The sequence below is a fragment of the Pogoniulus pusillus genome, chromosome 25 (genome assembly GCF_015220805.1).
Source record: "Pogoniulus pusillus isolate bPogPus1 chromosome 25, bPogPus1.pri, whole genome shotgun sequence".
Lineage (NCBI taxonomy): Eukaryota > Metazoa > Chordata > Aves > Piciformes > Lybiidae > Pogoniulus > Pogoniulus pusillus.
The window spans coordinates 17,205,317-17,225,421 of record NC_087288.1 but is presented as its reverse complement, the minus strand read 5'-3'; the positions used below and the strand labels follow the sequence as shown (position 1 = coordinate 17,225,421).

The window sequence follows — 20,105 nt, the reverse complement described above, 5'->3', positions numbered from 1 at the left end:
CAGATGGAGGCTTCCCAGGCATTTCCCACTGTTGCTGGTATGAGATGGAAGCTGATTCCTTTAGTCCTGCCTTGAATTTGTTTATCTAAAAGTGCCTTGCTTGAAAAATGTGAAGAAACAGAATTCTCCAATTTCTGCTTTAAAAACTCGTTTCTAAACGTCAGCTACTTGCTTCTGTCCTGCTGAAGTGCTGTCTGAATTTTTCTTTTGGAGCCTGATTTAACATCAGTCAGTTCTAAAACTGCATCCAAATGGAGTCTCCTCAGGCTAAGAGTAGGCATCGCTTCACAAACTCATTTGCTTTGGGAGTTTGGCTCAGTTCACTCTGATATGGGTCAAGAACTGGCTAGAAGGCTGGGCCCAGAGAGTGGCGGTGAATGGTGCCACATCCAGTTGGCAGCTGGCACTAGTGGTGTTCCTCAAGGATCAGTGCTGGGCACAGTCCTGTTCAACATCTTTATTGATGATCTGGATGAGGGGATTGAATCCAGCATCAGTAAGTTTGCAGATGACACCAAGGTAGGAGCAGCTGTGGAGCTGTTGGAAGGTAGGAGAGCCCTGCAGAGGGACCTGGCCAGGCTGGATGGGTGGGCAGAGGCCAATGGGATGAGATTGAACAAGGCCAAGTGCAGGGTTCTACACTTTGGCCACAACAACCCCAAGCAGCACTACAGGCTGGGGACAGAGTGGCTGAGAGCAGCCAGGCAGAAAAGGATCTGGGAGTACTGGTAGAGAGTAGCTGAAGATGAGGCAGCAGTGTGTCCAGGTGGCCAAGAGAGCCAATGGCATCCTGGCCTGCATCAGGAACAGTGTGGCCAGTAGGGTGCTAGGTTGGCCTGGGTGATCTTGGAGGTCTCTTCCAACCTGGTTGCTTCTATGATTCTGTGTGATACTGGGGACCAAGTTTTTCTAGAGCTGAATTTGCACTCTTTCCTTTAGAGAGCACACAGGCATTAGCTCAGAGCTCTCCCCAGCAGCAGCAATAAACACTATTCATAAGGGTATGCAAATGTCTGACAGATGTCCAAGCAAAGATGAATAGAAATGACTCATGTTCTGCAAGAGCAAACATGTGAAGATAAGATATCCAACTAGAGATTCCCAGAAAATGCTCTTTTGCCTGTTGATTTATACATTCTCTCCCAAGCACAAGCTTCAGCATAACCAACTATTTAAATATGAAATCAAGAGGTTGGGCTGGTTTCTATTTTTCCCTCATCATCACAGAATTATTACAAAACCAGCCAGAAACAAGTTGTTACAGCTTAGGAAATCCTACCACTCAAGTTTTCTCCTTGGAAAAGGCAGCACCAACAGCTTTAAAGCAAGAAAACAGGCAAGGACTATTCCATGCAGGAATTACAAGGTTAAAAAGCACACATTAAAACTTTTATCTCCTTTGCACTGAACTGCTGGAGGAAAAAAACCCCACATTTTCCTATATCAAAGTTCCTCAAATACTATTCACAATAGTTTTTAAAGATAACTGAAAGCAGCAAGCATTTGTGTTCCACAGGAGCCAGCTAACACCATACTACACACACCAAACAGAATCAGAGAACCAACCAGGTTGGAAGAGACCTCCAAGATCATCCAGGCCAACCTAGCACCCAGCCCTAGCCAGTCAACCAGACCATGGCACTAAGTGTCCCATCCAGGCTTTGCTTGAACACCTCCAGGGATGGTGACTCCACCACCTCCCTGGGCAGCCCATTCCAATGCCAATCACTCTCTCTGCCAACAACTTCCTCCTAACATCCAGCCTAGACCTCCCCCAGCACAACTTGAGACTGTGTCCCCTTGTTCTGTTGCTGCTTGCCTGGCAGAAGAGACCAACCCCACCTGGCTACAGCCTCCCTTCAGGTAGTTGTAGACAGCAATGAGCTCTGCCCTGAGCCTCCTCTTCCAGGCTAAACACCCCCAGCTCCCTCAGCCTCTCCTCATAGGCTTTGAGTTCCAGGCCCCTCACCAGCTTTGTTGCCCTTCTCTGGACACCTTCCAGCACCTCAACATCTCTCTTGAATTGAGGAGCCCAGAACTGGACACAGTACTCAATGTGTGGTCTGACCAGTGTTGAGTACAGGGGAAGAATAACCTCCCTTGTCCTGCTGGCCACACTGCTCCTGATGCAGGCCAGGATGCCATTGGCTCTCTTGGCCACCTGGGCACACTGCTGGCTCATGTTGAGCTACTATCTACCAGTACCCTCTGGTCCCTTTCTTCCTGGCTGCTCTCCAGCCTATAGTGCTGCTTGGGGTTGTTGTGGCCAAAGTGCAGAACCCTGCACTTGGGGAGCATCTAAAGCACCTGCTTCTCTATTTGTCTTCCCAAAACTGTTTTCCATAGATTTTTACATCCCTGTGAACTTCTGCTGAACTCAGGGAAATGGTAGGAACTTAATATCTGTGCTTAAAAAGTAGTGTCCTTGGTAGAGTGTACGACTTGGTTTGGAAGCACCTTTGAGAGGGAATGCTAAGGTGGTCTGGATTTTTTTTAAATGATCTTCAAGGGGTTGAGAGTTTTATTGTTTTGGTGATGTGTTTGTTTGAGATCATAGAATGGAAGGGGTTGGAGTGACCTCTGGGTGTTAGAGAATCGTAGAATGGCCTAGATTGGAAGGGACCTTAGAGATCATCTACTTCAGCCTCCCTGTTGTGGGCAAAGATGCCTCACAACTAGACTTGGCTGCTCAAGGTCTCATCCAACTTGGCCTTGAATAGAATCATAGAATCAGTCAGGGTTGGAAGGGATCACAAGGATCAGCCAGTTCCAACCCCCCTGCTATGGGCAGGGACACCCTACCCTAGAGCAGGCTGCCCACAGCCTCATCCAGCCTGGCCTTAAACACCTCCACAGATGGGGCCTCAACCACCTCCCTGGGCAACCCATTCCAGCCTCTCACCACTCTCATGCTCAACAACTTCCTCCTCACCTCCAGCCTGAACACCTCTAGGGAGGGGGCATTTACAAACCTCTCTGGGCAGCCTACTCCAGAGTCTCACCACCCCTGTACTGAAGAATTTATATCTAAGATCCAGTCTAAACCTACTCTCTTAGCTTAAAACCATTCCCCCTGGTCCTATCACTGGAGAGCCTTATAAAAATTCCCTCTCCAGCCTTCCTGTAGGAATTTGAGATATCCAATCCAACCCCCATGCCAAAGCAGGATCACCTAGGGCAGGGCACACAGAATGCATCCAGAGGCAGAGACTCCACAACCTCTCTGGGCAGCCTGTTCTAGTGCTGTCACCCTCACAGTAAAGAAGCTTTTCCTCATGTTGAGGTGGAGCTTCTTGTGTTCCAGTTTGTGTCCATTGCTTCTCATTGCAGGACACCACTGAAAAGAGCCTGGCCCCTTCTTGCCATCCTGTCTGCAGATATTTGTAGACATTAATGAGATCTCCTCTCAGCCTTCCCTTCTTCAGACTAAAGAGCCCTGCATCTCTCAGCCTTTCCTTATCAGACAGATGTTCCACTCTCTTATCCTCATAGCCCTTTGTTGGACACTAGTATATCCCTGTCCCCCTTGAACTGAGAAGCTCAGAGATGACTTTTGTGTTTGAGTTGAACAGTGAACCTCACTGAGAGACAACAGGGGAGATCTTCTGTAACACTCCTGAAACTGTTCCATTTGTCATGTGTTGGGGAATTGGCACAAAAATAGCCTAATTTTCATGTTAAACACTGCCTTGATTGGTCATTTCTGCTGTCATTTCTAAATAAGCAATTCTCTGTCCCTGTTTTTTCTCCTGGGAGGGGGGAAAAAACCCCAACCTGTAACTTTTGTTACCTTTTCAACAGGGGAAGAGGACAAACTTGCGTAAAACTGGCTCTGAGAGGATTGGCCATGGAATGAGAGTGAAATTCAACCCCCTTGCCTTGCTTCTGGATTCATCTCTGGAGGGGGAGTTTGACCTCGTGCAGAGAATAATTTATGAGGTACAAAGGCTAACTTGTAAGAGAAAGAATAGCTGCTTCAGAGGGGGAAGTGACAGCTCCTCTGGGCTGGGGAGGCTGAAATAACAGTGCACAATGCAGAGCTGCCCCTGGGGAGATCAGCTGAACACAGCCACTTTGGAGGCTGCTTTTAAGAGTGTGTTAAATCCATGCTAAATATCCATATTTACTATCAAGATCTTATTTTTTTTAGGACAGTTTTTGTCTTCATTTCTTCTGTAGTGTTTCAGCCCTTATTTGGCATGTTATCAGACAGTTTAGCAAGGAGAACTCATGTCAATTTTGCCTACAGGTGAAAAAAGGCCATTAGAAGTCTGTCAGAAATGGCATTTACTAAGTTATCAAGGTATTATTTCTCTGCCCCATTCTAGGCTCTTGCTGTTAGGTAAGATTGCAGCCTTCTTTTGTGAGTCTTGCAAGATTGGTTACTGCTGCAGCTTTCAGGCTATTGCTCATGTCCTTTATATGGCTCAAAGTCTTATTTCAGAGTGAGCTGACTCATTGTGTTGTAGAGGTGCTTGTTGTTGAGTTTTCAGCAGCATGTGACTGGTTCCTTTTCTTGCTGAGCAGGTTGAAGATCCCAGCATGCCCAATGATGAAGGGATTACTGCTCTGCACAACGCTGTGTGTGCTGGGCACACAGAGATTGTGAAGTTTCTGGTGCAGTTTGGAGTAAATGTGAATGCTGCAGATAGTGATGGATGGTAAGTGCAACTTGAAGTGGTGCCTCACAGGTACTCTCTCTGAGAGAGCTGCTGCTTGGGGGAGAGCCTCCTACAGATCCCTCAGAAGGTCACAGAATTGTAGAAGTGTCAGAGTTAGAAGGGATCTCAAGGATCATATCATCTAGCTCCAACCTCTCTGCTGTGAGCAGGGACACCTCACACTAGATCAGGTTGCTCAGAGCTGCATCCAGCCTTAAAGACTTCCAGGGATGAGGCTTCCACCACCTCCCTGAACAGCCTGTGCCAGTGTCTCACCACTTTTATGGTGAAGAACTTCTTCCTAAGATCCAGTCTGAATCTACCCACTTCTAGTTTTGCTCCATTCCTCTGTGTCCTGTCACTACCCAACACCCTAAAAAGGCCCTCACCAGCATAAAATGCCAGGTTGGAAGAGACCTCAAGGATCATCTGTTCCAACTTTTCTAAGTTATAGTGCAGTTGAAATGAGCTGGTCCAGGATCTTGTCAAGCTAAGTATTCAAACTGCCCACCATAGGGGAATCCACTGCTTCCCCTGGGGGGGTGATTCCAATACCTAACTGTTCTCATAGGGAAAAGTTTTCTTCTGGATTCCAACGAGAATCTCTCCAGGAGTAACTTGTATCCATTGCTCTTTGTCTTTTCCATTTGACTCCTTATAAATAAGGGAGTCTCCATCCTCCTGGGAGTCCTTCAGTTGGCTCCCATGGAGCTGCCAATGACTTCACAGTAAAGCAGCAGCAGGTCTCTTTAAGGCATCAAATGAGAATGTGCAGAGGAGAAAAGAGGCAAATTATGTTTATATTCCCTGCACAAAAAAAAAGTGTCAGAGGCCCAGAAGGGTGGGCAGAGTTTTCAGGACCTAGTTGTTGAAGATGGCTTGTGCATGGTGAGCTGTGAGCTGCAAGGCCCATTGTGAGACAGCCTGGAGCTCACACCTGCTCTGGGCAGCATCTAGCCCTGCAAACTCTCCTCAGTTATGTGTTCACTACTCAAGTCAACTTGAAAACTAGTCAAGGCAGAAACCCACAACCTGCAAACTGGGCCTGTAGCCTAGTGATGAGGATAGATCTTTCTTAGGGGTAGCTAAGCAGCTTATTTACAGAAGTCTAGGGGAAGGGGCCAGTGATTTCACCCCTCTTTCTGCCTGTAACACAAGTGTCTAAGGCCCATATCTGCATGCAGATTAGAGGATCATGAGATGTTAAGGGTTTCAAGCAACCTCCACAGGTCATCAAGCCCACCCCCCTGTCAGAGCAGGACCATAGAATCTAGCTCAGGTTGCACAGGAAGGCATCCAGAAAGGGTCTCAGAAGTCTCCAGAGAAGGAGACCACAACCCCTCTGAGCAGCCTGTTCCAGTGCTCTGACCCTTGCAGTGAGGGAGCTCTTTCTCATGTCGAGGTGGGACTTCAACATGTAGTTTGTACCCATTGCCCCCTGTCCTAGCACAGGGCATAACTGAGAAGAGTCTGTCCCCACCTTGACACCCAGCCCTCATATATTTATAAACACTGATCAGATTCCCTCTAAGTCTTCTCTTCACCAGACCAAAGCACCCCATGTCCCTCAGCCTCTCCTCACAGGGCACTTAGGCTTGTTTCCTCACAGCTGCAGTACTTAGCCCAATTACCTGCACTTGTCACAAAGTCAGGTCTTGAGGTAATAGCTTGTAAGAAGCCTGCTGTCAGGAGGACTTTAGAGTGGCTTTTTATTAGTGATTTTTTTTTTATTGCCTTAATGAATGTTCTTAAAATGTTAATTGGCTATAACAAGGTAGCAAAACTAGAGATCTGTAGAGAAATCCAGCTTCAGGGCTGCAGCAGCTCTTGGTAACACCTGCTCTCTGTGAAAAGCAATTGCTCTTGACATCCTGGGTTAAGTGCTTCTGGTGGGAAGCCTTCAGCAATGCACTACTGATTGCTGGAGGGCATACACCAACGTGGTTTGCCCCTGGGAGTAGAATCATAGCACCAACCAGGTTGGAGGAGGCCTCCAAGATCATCCAGGCCAACCTAGCACCCAGCTCGATCCAGTCAGCTAGACCATGGCACTAAGTGCCTCAGCCAGGCTTTGCTTGAACATGTCCAGGGACGGTGACTCCACCACCTCCCTGGGCAGCCCATTCCAAAGCCAGTCACTCTCTCTGGCAACAACTTCCTAACAACATCCAGCCTAGACCTCCCCTGGCACAACTTGAGACTGTGTCCCCTTGTTCTGTTGCTGGTTGCCTGGGAGAAGAGACCAACCCCACCTGGCTACAGCCTCCCTTCAGGTAGCTGTAGACAGCAGAGTAAGCAGTGCTATGAGCAATGTCTGATCTCTTACTCCTTCTTGCCTTGCAGGACCCCGTTACACTGTGCAGCATCCTGCAACAACGTGCAGGTGTGCAAGTTCCTGGTGGAGTCAGGTGCAGCTGTGTTTGCCATGACCTACAGCGACATGCAGACAGCTGCAGACAAGTGTGAGGAAATGGAGGAAGGCTACACACAGTGCTCCCAGTTCTTATATGGTAAGTGGTGACAGCTGAGTTCTGGAGAGTGCCAGGCTCTCACCTGGCACTTCTGGGTGTGTCTTTGGCTGAGTAGTAAGCTGTGTGCTTGCTTAGGTTGTGTGCCATGCCATGTTTCATAGAATCATAGAATCAACCAGGTTGGAAGAGACCTCCAAGATCATCCAGTCCAACCTAGCACCCAGTCCTAGCCAATCAACCATGACCATGGCACTAAGTGCCTCAGCCAGGCTTTTCTTGAAGACCCCCAGGGATGGTGACTCCACCACCTCCCTGGGCAGCCCATTCCAATGGGAAATCACTCTCTCTGTGAAGAACTTCCTCCTAACATCCAGCCTAGACCTACCCTGGCACAACTTGAGACTGTGTCCCCTTGTTCTATTGCTGGTTACCTGGGAGAAGAGACCAACCCCACCTGGCTACAATGTCCCTTCAGGTAGTTGTAGACAGTAATAAGATCACCCCTGAGCCTCCTCTTCTCCAGGCTAAACAGGCCCATCTGGAATGAGAGGTTTTACCCAACTTCTCGCCACAAAATGAGGTCCACTGAGATTAACCTTATAGTGTGGAACCTATAAAGTAAATCTTGAGTAACAAAATGTTCCCCTACAGTAAAAGCCATACAATGAGTTAGATGTGCACTGACAAATACGTTGGTGTGAGGTGAATCTTACCATGTCACTACTTTTCCTCGTGAGCACTAAAGTGGTCTGGATATCTCCATAGGCAGTTCCTATCTGGTGCCTCCTAATGTGCACTTTGGAAGTAAGAAAGGCACTGAAAAATTTCTGCCTTAATGAAGGTTAATAAGCACTGAATTTGGCCTCCTCTTTCTGGCCTTTTTGTGCATGGAAAAAAGAAATCCCCTGTTATTACATTTAGATTTGATTCAAATAATAAGGTTGTCTTTTAATGGAGAGGTTGAATCCACCTAGAGTGTGATGAGCATCAGTGAGGCTTTTAATTACACTGTGTTTTATATGTAATGAGGTTTTAAATTACTTCTCTGTATGTTTTGTGTGTAGTTGTTGTCCTCTAGGCACCTACCAGATGGAGTGGTGTCATCTGTCTGTAAGAGGTTAGAGTAATGACAGTGTAATTACAGTGCAAAAGGCTGTTGGACAACTTCTCTGCTTCTGTGGAGCACATGGGATCTGAGTTTGTGAGCTGCTCAGACAGCATATTACCAAACAGTCTGTCCAGCCATCCTTGCTGAGCTTGAACTCTTACCTCCTGGTGCCAAAATAGTCTTCTCTGTGAAGTCTATTTAACTCAAGTCAGAATCTGTGGGCTAAGCAAAAGTCTGTTTAGTTTTGATCCAGGCTCCAATGGTAGCCATCAGCAGCAAATGGCTAAGGAAGAATGTAGGGTTAGATGAATAATCTTTGCCTGGTGTTTCTTACTGGTTTTATCTCTGAGATGAGCCACGAGGTAGTATAGAATCATGGAATTGTTTTGGCTGGAAAAAGATTGAGGCCAGCCATCAGCCTAAGACCACCATGGCTGTGACATCCTGTTGAATGGGTCTGCAGGCATTTCATAGAATTGACCAGGTTGGAAGAGACCTCCAAGATCATCCAGGCCAACCTAGCACCCAGCCCTAGCCAGTCAACCAGACCATGGCACTGAGTGCCTCATCCAATCTTTTCTTGAAGACCCCCAGGGACGGTGCCTCCACCACCTCCCTGGGCAGCCCATTCCAATGCCAATCACTCTCTCTGTGAAGAACTTCTTCCTAACATCCAGCCTATACCTCCCCTGGCACAACTTGAGACTGTGTCCTCTTGTTCTGTTGCTGGTTGCCTGGGAGAAGAGGCCACCCCCCACCTGGCTACAATGCCCCTTCAAGTAGTTGTAGACAGTAATAAGATCACCCCTGAGCCTCCTCTTCTCCAGGCTAAACAGGCCCAGCTCCCTCAACCTCTCCTCATAGGATTTGTGCTCCAGGCCCCTCACCAGCTTTGTTGCCCTTCTCTGGACACCTTCCAACACCTCAACATCTCTCTTGAATTGAGGGGCCCAGAACTGGACACAGCACTCAAGGTGTTGCCTGAGCAGTGCTGAGTACAGGGGCAGAATAACCTCCCTTGTCCTGCTGGCCACACTGCTCCTGATGCAGGCCAGGATGCCATTGGCTCTCTTGGCCACCTGGGCACACTGCTGCCTCATCTTCAGCTACTATCTATCAGTGCCCCCAGGTCCCTTTCTTCCTGGCTGCTCTTAGCCACTCAGTCCCCAGCCTGTAGTGCTGCTTGGGGTTGTTGTGGCCAAAGTGCAGAACCCTGCACTTGGCCTTGTTCAATCTCATCCCAAGATGTAGGTGGCAAGTCTTGCTGCAATCAAACATCTGAAAGACATTGCTGCCTTAACCAGTGAAATGAGTAGGTAAATTATTTCAAGCCATGTTAAAGCCTCTCTTCATATAATCTTGGCAGAGGGGGAAAAAGCAAACCCAAAATACACACACACTGACACTCAAACAAGTAACACAGCCACTCAGGTGCTCAGTGGAGATGTAGATTCCTGTGTAGGGTTAACACTCCAGGAGGAGTAACCCTGAGCCTCACCCCAGGTGGTCTTGACCCCTCCCCAGGGGTGGATCTGAACACCACCAGGTGATGGTTAGCCCTCTCCCCCTTCCTGTCCCACCAAAGCAGTGGGACCTCCTGTTCCTCTCTCTCTCTCTGCATCACTCTGCTCCCTGCACACCCCCATTACCATCCTGGTTTCTCTTTGTTCCTGATTTCTCTCTGTTCCACCACGTGGCCACCACCCACGAGGCAGACCAAGCCATCACAATCGGGTTGTACTTATACCATTTTGTATTTGCTATTTTCCCTTCCCTAACCTTTGTAACTTCCCTACCTCAGATACCTTTTGAAGTTATTGTTAAACCTTTTAATTTCCAAATCGAGTGAGATTGATTTATTTGGGTGTGCTTACCTATTCTCTCTCTCCATCTAATCCCTTTCTTTTGGGAAAGAAGGAGAAGAGGGAAGGGCACTTTATAAAGTTGTTATTGGTTCTAACAAATTTATCTGAGTCTCTGGAAATTTAAATCAGAACTGAGACAATTCCTCACCACAGTAGCTGCAGGGAATAGTTTTGAGTTATCAGCTGCCATAAAAGCCTAAAAGACTTTTTTTCCCCCCCACCTTAGAAAGGGCCTTTTAAAAGAAGACCCAGATGCTTTCCAGATTCCTGCCAGCATTATTTGAGAAGCCCTGCAGCAAACCCTGTCAGACAAAATGCAGTAGCACCAAGCCCCTTGCTGGGTGCCCGGCAGAAGAGCCCAACCCCACCTGGCTACAACCTCCCCTTCAGGTAGTTGTAGACAGCAGTGAGGTCTGGCCTGAGTCTCCTCTTCTGCAGGCTGCACACCCCCAGCTCCCTCAGCCTCTCCTCACAGGGTTTGTGTTCCAGGCCCCTCATCAGCTTTGTTGCCCTTCTCTGAACACGTTCCAGTATCTCAACATCTCTCTTGAATTGAGGGGCCCAGAACTGGACACAGCACTCAAGGTGTGGCCTGACCAGTGCTGAGCACAGGGGCAGAATAACCTCCCTTGTTACTCATTACAGGAATATTGCCAGGTGTTAATTTAAGATAAACCATCCACAAGATCCCTTGAGAAGAAGATCCTTGGCTTTATTCTATTCAGCATGGAGAAACACATTCCTTTTGTTTAGAGGGCTTTTTGGACTCCCCATCTGGTGTTCTGACTTTTTTTATACTTGGTTTAGTTTTTGAGTTTAGGAATATTTTTGGGCTTCATGTTTTCAATGGGTCCTGAAAGGACCACAAGGGTTTGGCTTGCTGCCAGCTTTTCCACATGGAAACCATTGAAACTAAGGTATCTATTGATACATTGGCTGATCAGCTATCAGCTTTCCATGTTGGTCCATTAGAGAATAACAGAATAGTAGAGGTTGGAAGGGACCTCCAGAGATCAAGTCCACCCCTCCCTGCCAAAGCAGGATCATCTTAGGGTAGTCTGCACAGGAACACATCCAGGCAGGTTTTGAAAGTCTTCAGAGAAGGAGACTTCACAACCTCTCTGAGCAGCCTGTTTCAGTCACCCTCACTCATGTTGAGGTGAAACCTTCTATGTGCCACTTTGTATCCATTGCTCCTTGTATTTTTGCTGCAGACCACCGAAAAGAGATGGGCCCCATCCACATGACACCCACCCCTTAGATACAGACATTGATCACATCTCCTCTCAGTCTTCTCTCCAGACTAAACAGCCCCAGAGCTCTCAGTGGAGGAGATGCTTGCATCCCCCAGTCATCCTGATGGCTTTCTGCTGGACTCCCTCCAGCAGGTCCCTGTCTCTCTCACCTGGGAGCTGATGCTCTTGCTAAGACTGTTTCTGCCTGCCTGCAGTTACAGTAAGAAGTGCACCCACTGGGTAAATCTGGGCTTTGCTAGAGAAGAACTTTGGGAATCTCTGTGTCACAGGCAGAGCAGCTACCACACTAAAACCTGGCCCTCTAAACTCCCCTGAGAGATGAGAAAGCTGGGAGTAATGAATTGATTCACCCAATCCCTCTTTGTTGTAAGTGATGCTCAATTCTGAACGTCAGCAGCAAGTACAAACGCGTTGGCTCAAAACCGCTTGGCCTTTAGCACTGATGAAATGACAGGTCTGGGTGCTGCTTAATTAGGTCACTTCTGACTTTCTAAGGGTAAATGCTTGTGCTGGCTCTTAAGAGCATGTTTGTCCTGCTACCCTGGTGTGACTGGTAATGCTTTTTCAGAAGACCAGAATCTTCTCTTTGTCTGCTTTGATGATCAGAGCTTGGTCTTACCCTCCACATGGGTGCAGAGCACAGTTTTGGTCCAGCTTTTAATTACACCAAATGCACAGCAAAGGAAGAGTTTCTCAGAGCAGAACTAAAGCATGTAGTGGAAAGAATTTTACATGATGAGCTGGGCTACAGAAATAAAGAACTGGATTGGAGCAGATGCTTCCCTCAGCAGAGGTGGGTAAGAAGCCTATACAATAGATTGTCACAGATGGAAGAGATGGGAAATGTAATGACGGGTGATGCACTTTGGCCACAGCAACCCCATGCAGAGATACAGGCTGGGGTGGGAGTGGCTGAGAGCAGCCAGAGAGGGATCTGGGGGTACTGATTGATACCTGCCTGAACATGAGCCAGCAGTGTGCCCAGGTGGCCAAGAGAGCCAGTGGCATCCTGGCTTGCATCAGGAATGCTGTGGGCAGCAGGAGCAGGAAGGACATTCTGCCCCTGTACTCTGCACTGCTTAGACCACACCTTGAGTGCTGTGTTCAGTTCTGGGCCCCCCAGTTTAGGAGGGACATTGAGATGCTTGAGCGTATCCAGAGAAGGGCAACGAGGCTGGGGAGAGGCCTTGAGCACAGCCCTACGAGGAGAGGCTGAGGGAGCTGGGATTGGTTAGCCTGGAGAAGAGGAGGCTCAGGGGAGACCTTATTGCTGTCTACAACTACCTGAGGGGTGGTTGTGGCCAGGAGGAGGTTGCTCTCTTCTCTCAGGTGGCCAGCACCAGAACAAGAGGACACAGCCTCAGGCTGTGCCAGGGGAAGTTTAGGCTGGAGGTGAGGAGAAAGTTCTTCCCTGAGAGAGTCATTGGACACTGGAATGGGCTGCCCGGGGAGGTGGTGGAGTCACCATCCCTGGAGCTGTTCAAGGCAGGACTGGACGTGGCACTTGGTGCCATGGTCTGGCCTTGAGCTCTGTGGTAAAGGGTTGGACTTGATGATCCATGAGGTCTCTTCCCTGCACTTGGAGCTATTGAACACCATCCCCTTGGACTCTGCCCATCTGTCCAGATATCTTTTTGAGTATGTGCCAGTGTGCTTGTTTGAAGGCAGCTAGAATGTTTTGGTGAGAAGGATTAGATCACAGGCTGTGAAAGAGACACAATGGTGATGCCTGCTTCACTCATAGGCTTGCTGAGATGTATAAGATCAAGAGTATAAACATAGATAAGGCAGTTCAGGCACTGCCTAGGCTTTGAACTGCATTTCTCTCCAACCTCACCTACTGTCTCTCTGATTAATCCACCTGCTTCCTAACCCCCCTGGCCGACCCTCCATTCCTCCTTGGCGCACAAGACAATGTCTGGGGTAAGGTAGAGGGGTGGGAGAAGGAGGAAGGGCAGTTGGGAGCCCCTCCTGGAGTCTCAGGTTTCTGGGATGGCTGCTGTGTTTCTGTATTACCTTTTACCTTGTCTATAACTCTACATACTGTAAATCTCTGCTTGTACATTGAGCTTAGCTGTAAATATAAGCTTCATTCAATTTCCAGAGCCAGCTGAGTCTAGTCTGGGTGATTTCCAAAGAGTGTGTGTGTGTGTGTGTGGGTGGGTAACACCCAAACCACCACAGCCAGGAAAGAATCTGTCTGTTCCAGCTGTTCAGTCATCTGCTCACAACAAAATGCTAAATCTAATAGAAGTGAGGCTAATTGGTCAGGGTTGACTTGTTGTGTTTTTCCCCTGCTCTTTGGTAAGAATACAGCAGTTTGTCCAGTTGTTGTCTGTTTTGCTTTCTATTGAGCTGCTCTGTGGTTTTAATGTTGCAGGAGTCCAGGAGAAAATGGGCATCATGAACAAAGGAGTGATTTATGGGCTCTGGGATTACGAAGCTCAGAATGATGATGAGCTCTCCATGAAAGAGGGAGACTGCATGACAATCCTGCGCCGGGAGGATGAGGATGAAATTGAGTGGTGGTGGGCACGGCTGAACGACAAAGAAGGCTACGTTCCCCGCAACCTGCTAGGGGTAAGTCCTTGAGCCTTCCAGAGTAAGCCCCCCTGTCTGGAGAACACACAGCATTATTTTTCTCCATCTAGGTTAGGTTCCAGAAGTTAAGAGGAAGGAGTTAATGTTCTCCATCTATTCATCTGGGGTGTTGAATACCTTGACAGAAGGAATCAACACTTTCTGTGTAGCTACCTAGCACCGATTATGTTAATGGCTGCATAAAAGAACATGTCACAGTATCACCAAGGTTGGAAGAGACCTCATAGATCATCAAGTCCAACCCTTTACCACAGAGCTCAAGGCCAGACCATGGCACCAAGTGCCACGTCCAGTCCTGCCTTGAACAGCTCCAGGGACGGCGACTCCACCACCTCCCCGGGCAGCCCATTCCAGTGTCCAATGACTCTCTCAGGGAAGAACTTTCTCCTCACCTCCAGCCTAAATCTCCCCTGGCGCAGCCTGAGGCTGTGTCCTCTTGTTCTGGTGCTGGCCACCTGAGAGAAGAGAGCAACCTCCTCCTGGCCACAACCACCCCTCAGGTAGTTGTAGACATCAATAAGGTCACCCCTGAGCCTCCTCTTCTCCAGGCTAACCAATCCCAGCTCCCTCAGCCTCTCCTCGTAGGGCTGTGCTCAAGGCCTCTCCCCAGCCTCGTTGCCCTTCTCTGGACACGCTCAAGCATCTCAATGTCCCTCCTAAACTGGGGGGCCCAGAACTGAACACAGCACTCAAGGTGTGGTCTAACCAGTGCAGAGTACAGGGGCAGAATGACCTCCCTGCTCCTGCTGGCCACACCATTCCTGATGCAGGCCAGGATGCCACTGGCTCTCTTGGCCACCTGGGCACACTGCTGGCTCATGTTCAGGCGGGTATCAATCAGCACCCCCAGATCCCTCTCTGTCTGGCTGCTCTCCAGCCACTCTGACCCCAGCCTGTATCTCTGCATGTCACCATCTTGCTGGGCATTATAGGCTCTCGTACTAACCTTGCCTCATCATCATGGAGGGAAAAAAAAAAAACCCTTATCTTAACATAAGCTGTGCATAAGGCTTTTCTGAGCATGTGAAGAGAACTGTGTCCCCTCTTGGAATGTGATACTGTGGCACCACAGAGCCTTATGAACTGAACCTCTTCTGAAGAGGTCATGAGTCTTTCCCTGCCCCAGTTTGTATGCAGTGCACCTCGTGAGCTGAGGTGACTTCACAGAGAGGTTTAAGCCAAACACTGCAAAATTAGCTGGTTCTTTTTTCCCCTCTAGTCTCAAAAGAGAGATCATGGTGCCAAACAGAGGCAGAGCTTTGCTTTCTCACTCCTATTTAACCAAAAGCCTTAACTGGGGAGATGCTGGCCTGGGTTATCCAGGGAGGTCATGGAGGCCCTCTCCCTGGAGGTGTTTAAGGCCAGGCTGGATGAAGCCTTGAGCAACCTTATCTAGTGAAAAGTGGGAGTTGGAACTAGATGATGATTAACCCCTTCCAACCCAAACCATTCTATGAGTCTGTGACTGTCCTCTCCTTTCCTTATCACCACCTGTGTTACCTCTTGTGGAAAACAGCTGTGTACTAACAACAGATACTTCAATCATGTCCTTATAGGTCTCATTGTGGCTGAGTTGTTAGAAAGCTATAGCTGATGGACACATGTATGAAAATCCCTTTCAGCTGTTTTGGGTTTTTACATATGCAGTTGCTGCTGTTAGAGTTAAGAGGATCTGCCAATGATAAAGATTAACTGCTGTGAATTTTAGCAGCTTGGTGTTTGCTGAACCTCCTTCCTCACGCAGTTAATCCTTACTCTTGAACTGATTAGATTTTGCAGAGCAACTCCAATGCAAAAATCAGTTTTCATTGCTGTATCACTTTCAGGTCAGGCCTGCTCAGTGTAGTGTAACATGCCTCAGAGCACAGTACTTCTGCTCAGGTGTTTTGCTCTCCAGCTGCAAACATTTTGCAGTTGAGAGCAGCCCAGCATGATAAAGTCAGCCAAGGCATCTTTTCTTCCCTCCCTGCCCCACGGTGAATTGTACATGTGGTACTTCTTCATAAGCTTGTGCACTCAGCCTGAGCACAGGTGTAGAAGAACATGAGAATCATCTGTGCTGCTGCAGTAAAAGCCACAAGGCAAATCACAGCTTAGACTGAGGATCTCAACTCATCCTTCTAAGCACAACACCAATCTTTGGGGAGTGCACTCCTAGCCCCACATTAACTGTTACACTTTTGTGTCTGTTCAGTTGTTCCAGTACTGCTCCCAGAGTGTTCTGTGGTTAGTCTCAAAAGCAATTACTGGACTGAATATAGCAGCTGAAATCTAGGCTAAGATGTTCAGCACAGAGGAAGATGTTTGGTAGTTGAATATATTCTTGTATTTTTATCACAGCTGCTTTATCCTTTTGCAATGTGGGGCACCAAATAAAAGCAAGGTTGAAATGCTCTGCGTCAGTACTCAGCTCTTCTTAGTAGAAGCTTCCTAAGCATGGTTGAAAGTCTCTGCATCAGTACTCAGCTCTTCTTAGTAGAAGCTTCCTAAGCAAGGTTGAAATTCTCTGCATCAGTACTCAGCTCTTCTTAGTAGAAGCTTCCTAAGCACGGTTGAAAGTCTCTGCATCAGTACTCACTTTTTCTTAGTAGAAGCTTCCTAAGATAAGCAAGGTTGAAAGTCTCTGCATCAGTACTCAGCTCTTCTTAGTAGAAGCTTCCTAAGCATGGTTGAAATTCTCTGCATCAATACTCAGCTCTTCTTAGAAGCTTCCTAAGCAAGGTTGAAAGTCTCTGCATCAGTACTCAGCTCTTCTTAGTAGAAGCTTGCGTACTGTGTCCCACACCTTGAGTGCTGTGTCCACTTCTGGGCTTCTCAATTCAAGAGAGATGTTGAGGTGCTGGAAGGTGTCCAGAGAAGGGCAACAAAGCTGGTGAGGGGCCTGGAGCACAGCCCTGTGAGGAGAGGCTGAGGGAGCTGGGGGTATGCAGCCTGCAGAAGAGGAGGCTCAGGGCAGAGCTCATTGCTGTCTACAACTACCTGAAGGGAGGCTGTAGCCAGGTGGGGTTGGGCTCTTCTCCCAGGCAACCAGCAACAGAACAAGTGGACGCAGCCTCAACTTGTGCAATCAGAGGAGGTCTAGGCTGGATGTTAGGAGGAAGTTGTTGGCAGAGAGAGTGATTGGCATTGGAATGGGCTGCCCAGGGAGGTGGTGGAGTCACCATCCCTGGAGGTGTTCAATAGACTGGATGAGACACTTAGTGCCATGGTCTGGTTGACTGGCTAGGGCTGGGTGCTAGGTTGGCCTGGATGATCTTGGAGGTCTCTTCCAACCTGGTTGATTCTATGATTCTAAGCTTCCTAAGCTAAGCAAGGTTGACATTCTCTGCATGAGTACTCAGCTTTTCTTAGTAGAAGCTTCCTAAGCTGTCTGAGAACTTTGTAAATAAGATATGTAAAGGCTGATAAGCAGTGAGAGAGAGCAAGCAAAAGGGACCTTAATGCCTCTCTACTTCCATTTACAAACCAAAAGTCCTGTAGTCCACTGAAGACAAAAGTCTGTCAACTTCCAAAGCCACCTGCTTTTCCTAGCCCATCCATCTGGGTAGAGCTGAAGGGAGTGAATTCTGTTCTGTTCAATACATTCTGTTTGTAAGCACTTTTTAAGCTCCCCTAAGCCTGCTATACCTTACCTTGTTAGTGGTTTTCAGAACCCTGCTTTTGCTGTTAGAGATTACTTCAGGGTTGTAGCACCAGAGAGGGGAACTTTTTTTTCTCTAAAAAGGGAAACCAAAAAGGTAACTTTTATTTCAAGCCCTAACATTTTCATTTCTCTTTTACCCCCAGCTGTATCCAAGGATTAAACCTAGACAAAGAAGCTTGGCATGAAGTAGTACAGCAGCCAGATTCTTGAAGTACTAATCATGGATGACTTAGGAAAAAAAACCTTCATTCTGTGTTGGTTCCAATATCATGAGACTGATTTCAATGACAATGTAATCTGAAAGCTACAAAGAATGTGCTTTGAAAACAAATGAAGGATTGATGCATCAGCCAGTGGATGAGGGCATTCTACAAGAAGAAAGAACGTTTGCAAGCAAAGGAACTTCTGCTGCTGTGGGTCTGAGCAAGCCCCTGTGTTGAAGTGCTCACTCTGATCTCTTCTGGCATTGCAGAAAAGAATCTCAGCGTTTTTCTTCATTAAATACAAAGACTTTTTTCAGTTTACCTCTAAGGACTGATCATGAAAACAGACAACTTGACTTCATCCAGGTTTATCCCGAGGCTTTTTCCAGATGGGAGAAAGTTGAAGTACATGCATGGTACCCAAATGCACACTGCTGGAAGCAGAACGTTGTGTTTGCAGAAGCTAAACTGGAGTGCATCTGGAGAGCAAGAAGCAAGTGAGCAGTTCATTTAGCAATAACTTCTAGAAGTGCTGTAGCATCTTAGGGCTTCCAGCTACTCAAAATATCTGCTGTAACACACAATGTAGGTTTAGATTCCTCTTTTTACAAAGAGCCTCTCATCTATTTATTGTATTTTGTACTTTGAAAACTAAGTGTAGACACTTTCTGTAGTCCTTGACAACTTACTTAATTTTTACTTGATTGAGATACCATTAAACTTTTGTCCCCTCTTAAGGTTTAATTCTGGGTACTGTAGTGTCAAGTTTTTGTTGGACTACCTGAAAATGTTACCAATAAGGCAGGCTGCTGTTCTGCATTGTGGAACAGACATTGCAACTGTGTGCTGGGCTGCAGCAAGAGCAGTGTGGGCAGCAGGGCAAGGGAGGGGATTCTGCCTCTTTACTCTGCTCTTCTCAGACCCCACCTGGAGTCCTGTGTGCAGTTCTGAAGCCCCCAACACAAGAGGGACATGAAACTGTTTGAGCCAGTCCAGAGGAGGGCCACAAAGATGCTCAGAGGGCTGCAGCAGCTCTTCTATGAGGACAGGCTGAGAGAGTTGGGGCTCTGCAGCCTGGAGAAGAGAAGGATTCAAGGAGACCTTATAGTGGCCTTCCAGTATCTGAAGGGGGCTACAGGAAGGCTGGGGAGGGACTATTGACAAGGTCTTGTAATGACAGGACAAGGGGGAATGGGTTTAAACTGACAGAGGGGAGATTTAGACTGGATGTTAGGAGGAAGTTCTTACCAGTAAGGGTGGTGAGACACTGGCACAGGTTCCCCAGGGAGGTTGTGGCTGCTTCCTTCCTGGAGGTGTTTAAGGTCAGGTTGGATGAGGCCTTGAGCAACCTGCTGTAGTGGGAGGTGTCCCTGCCTGTGGCAGGGAATTGGAGCTGGATGATCCTTGAGGTCACTTCCAACCCAGAGCATTCTATGATTGCAGAATCACAGGAAGGGACTTCAGGGGATCATGCAGACCAGGATTGCTGCTAAAGCAGGTTTGCTACGGCAGGTTCCACAGGAGGTTTAGATTGGATATTAGAAGAAACTTCTTCACTGACAGGGTTCTCAAACACTGGAACAGGCTCCCCAGGGAGGTCATTGAATCCCTGTCCCTGGAGGTGTTTAAAAGACACACAGATGATGATGTGCTGAAGGCCATGGTTCAGCACCAGCCTTGCTAGAGCTAGATAATGGTTGGACTCCATGATCTTAAAGGTCTGTTCTAACCAAACCAATTCTGATTCCGTGACCCTCTGTTCCTGACAGCAAAAGCTGTGTGATGATCTCTTTTTAAGGAACAATGCACTTATTTGCTCAGTCTTGCCAATCTTATTTCGACAGTGTTTCTGTACTTTCTTGTATTTCAAAGGAAGATAAATAACAGAGGAAATGAAGATTCTACCTGAGAGCACAAGCTTGCTCTTGGAAGAGGCTGGCTGCCAACAGCCTCCTGCTACAGGCAAAAATAAGGCTTATCCTTCAGTCTGGTCAAACAGAACTCTTCAAGTGTTCAACCAGTGGAATGCTGGGCTTGACAGAAACTCATGTCATACCTGAACAGCTGTATGCAGGGATATACAATACCATCCCTTCTCTAGTTTCAGAGGTGTGGGATGGAATGGAGCTGTTACTCAAAGCCCACTTAAATCAGTGTGTCAAGCTCTAATGAGCTTTCTTCCACTAGTCATGTAAAACACCTTAAATACAAAGATACTAGCAAAGCAGTTGCACTGCTGGGTAGTAAATTAGCTTTTGTACAGAGGAGAGAGAGTGGAGCAGATAAAGACTGTTAGG

The 20,105-nt window shown here is 47.7% G+C and overlaps 1 protein-coding gene across 1 annotated transcript in view; it reads left to right on the top strand.

Annotated features, from left to right (window-relative positions):
- The window catches only part of TP53BP2 (tumor protein p53 binding protein 2), an 82,982-nt gene extending 64,430 nt beyond the window's left edge, over positions 1–18,552 (top strand). Inside the window, exons 14-18 of the mRNA XM_064164573.1 lie at positions 3,802–3,939; positions 4,528–4,661; positions 7,005–7,171; positions 13,742–13,941; positions 17,749–18,552. Of these exons, the coding sequence (XP_064020643.1) occupies positions 3,802–3,939; positions 4,528–4,661; positions 7,005–7,171; positions 13,742–13,941; positions 17,749–17,790 (681 nt within the window). The 3' untranslated portion in view covers positions 17,791–18,552. The remainder of the gene's footprint in view (positions 1–3,801; positions 3,940–4,527; positions 4,662–7,004; positions 7,172–13,741; positions 13,942–17,748) is intronic.
- The last annotated feature ends 1,553 nt before the right edge of the window (positions 18,553–20,105 follow it).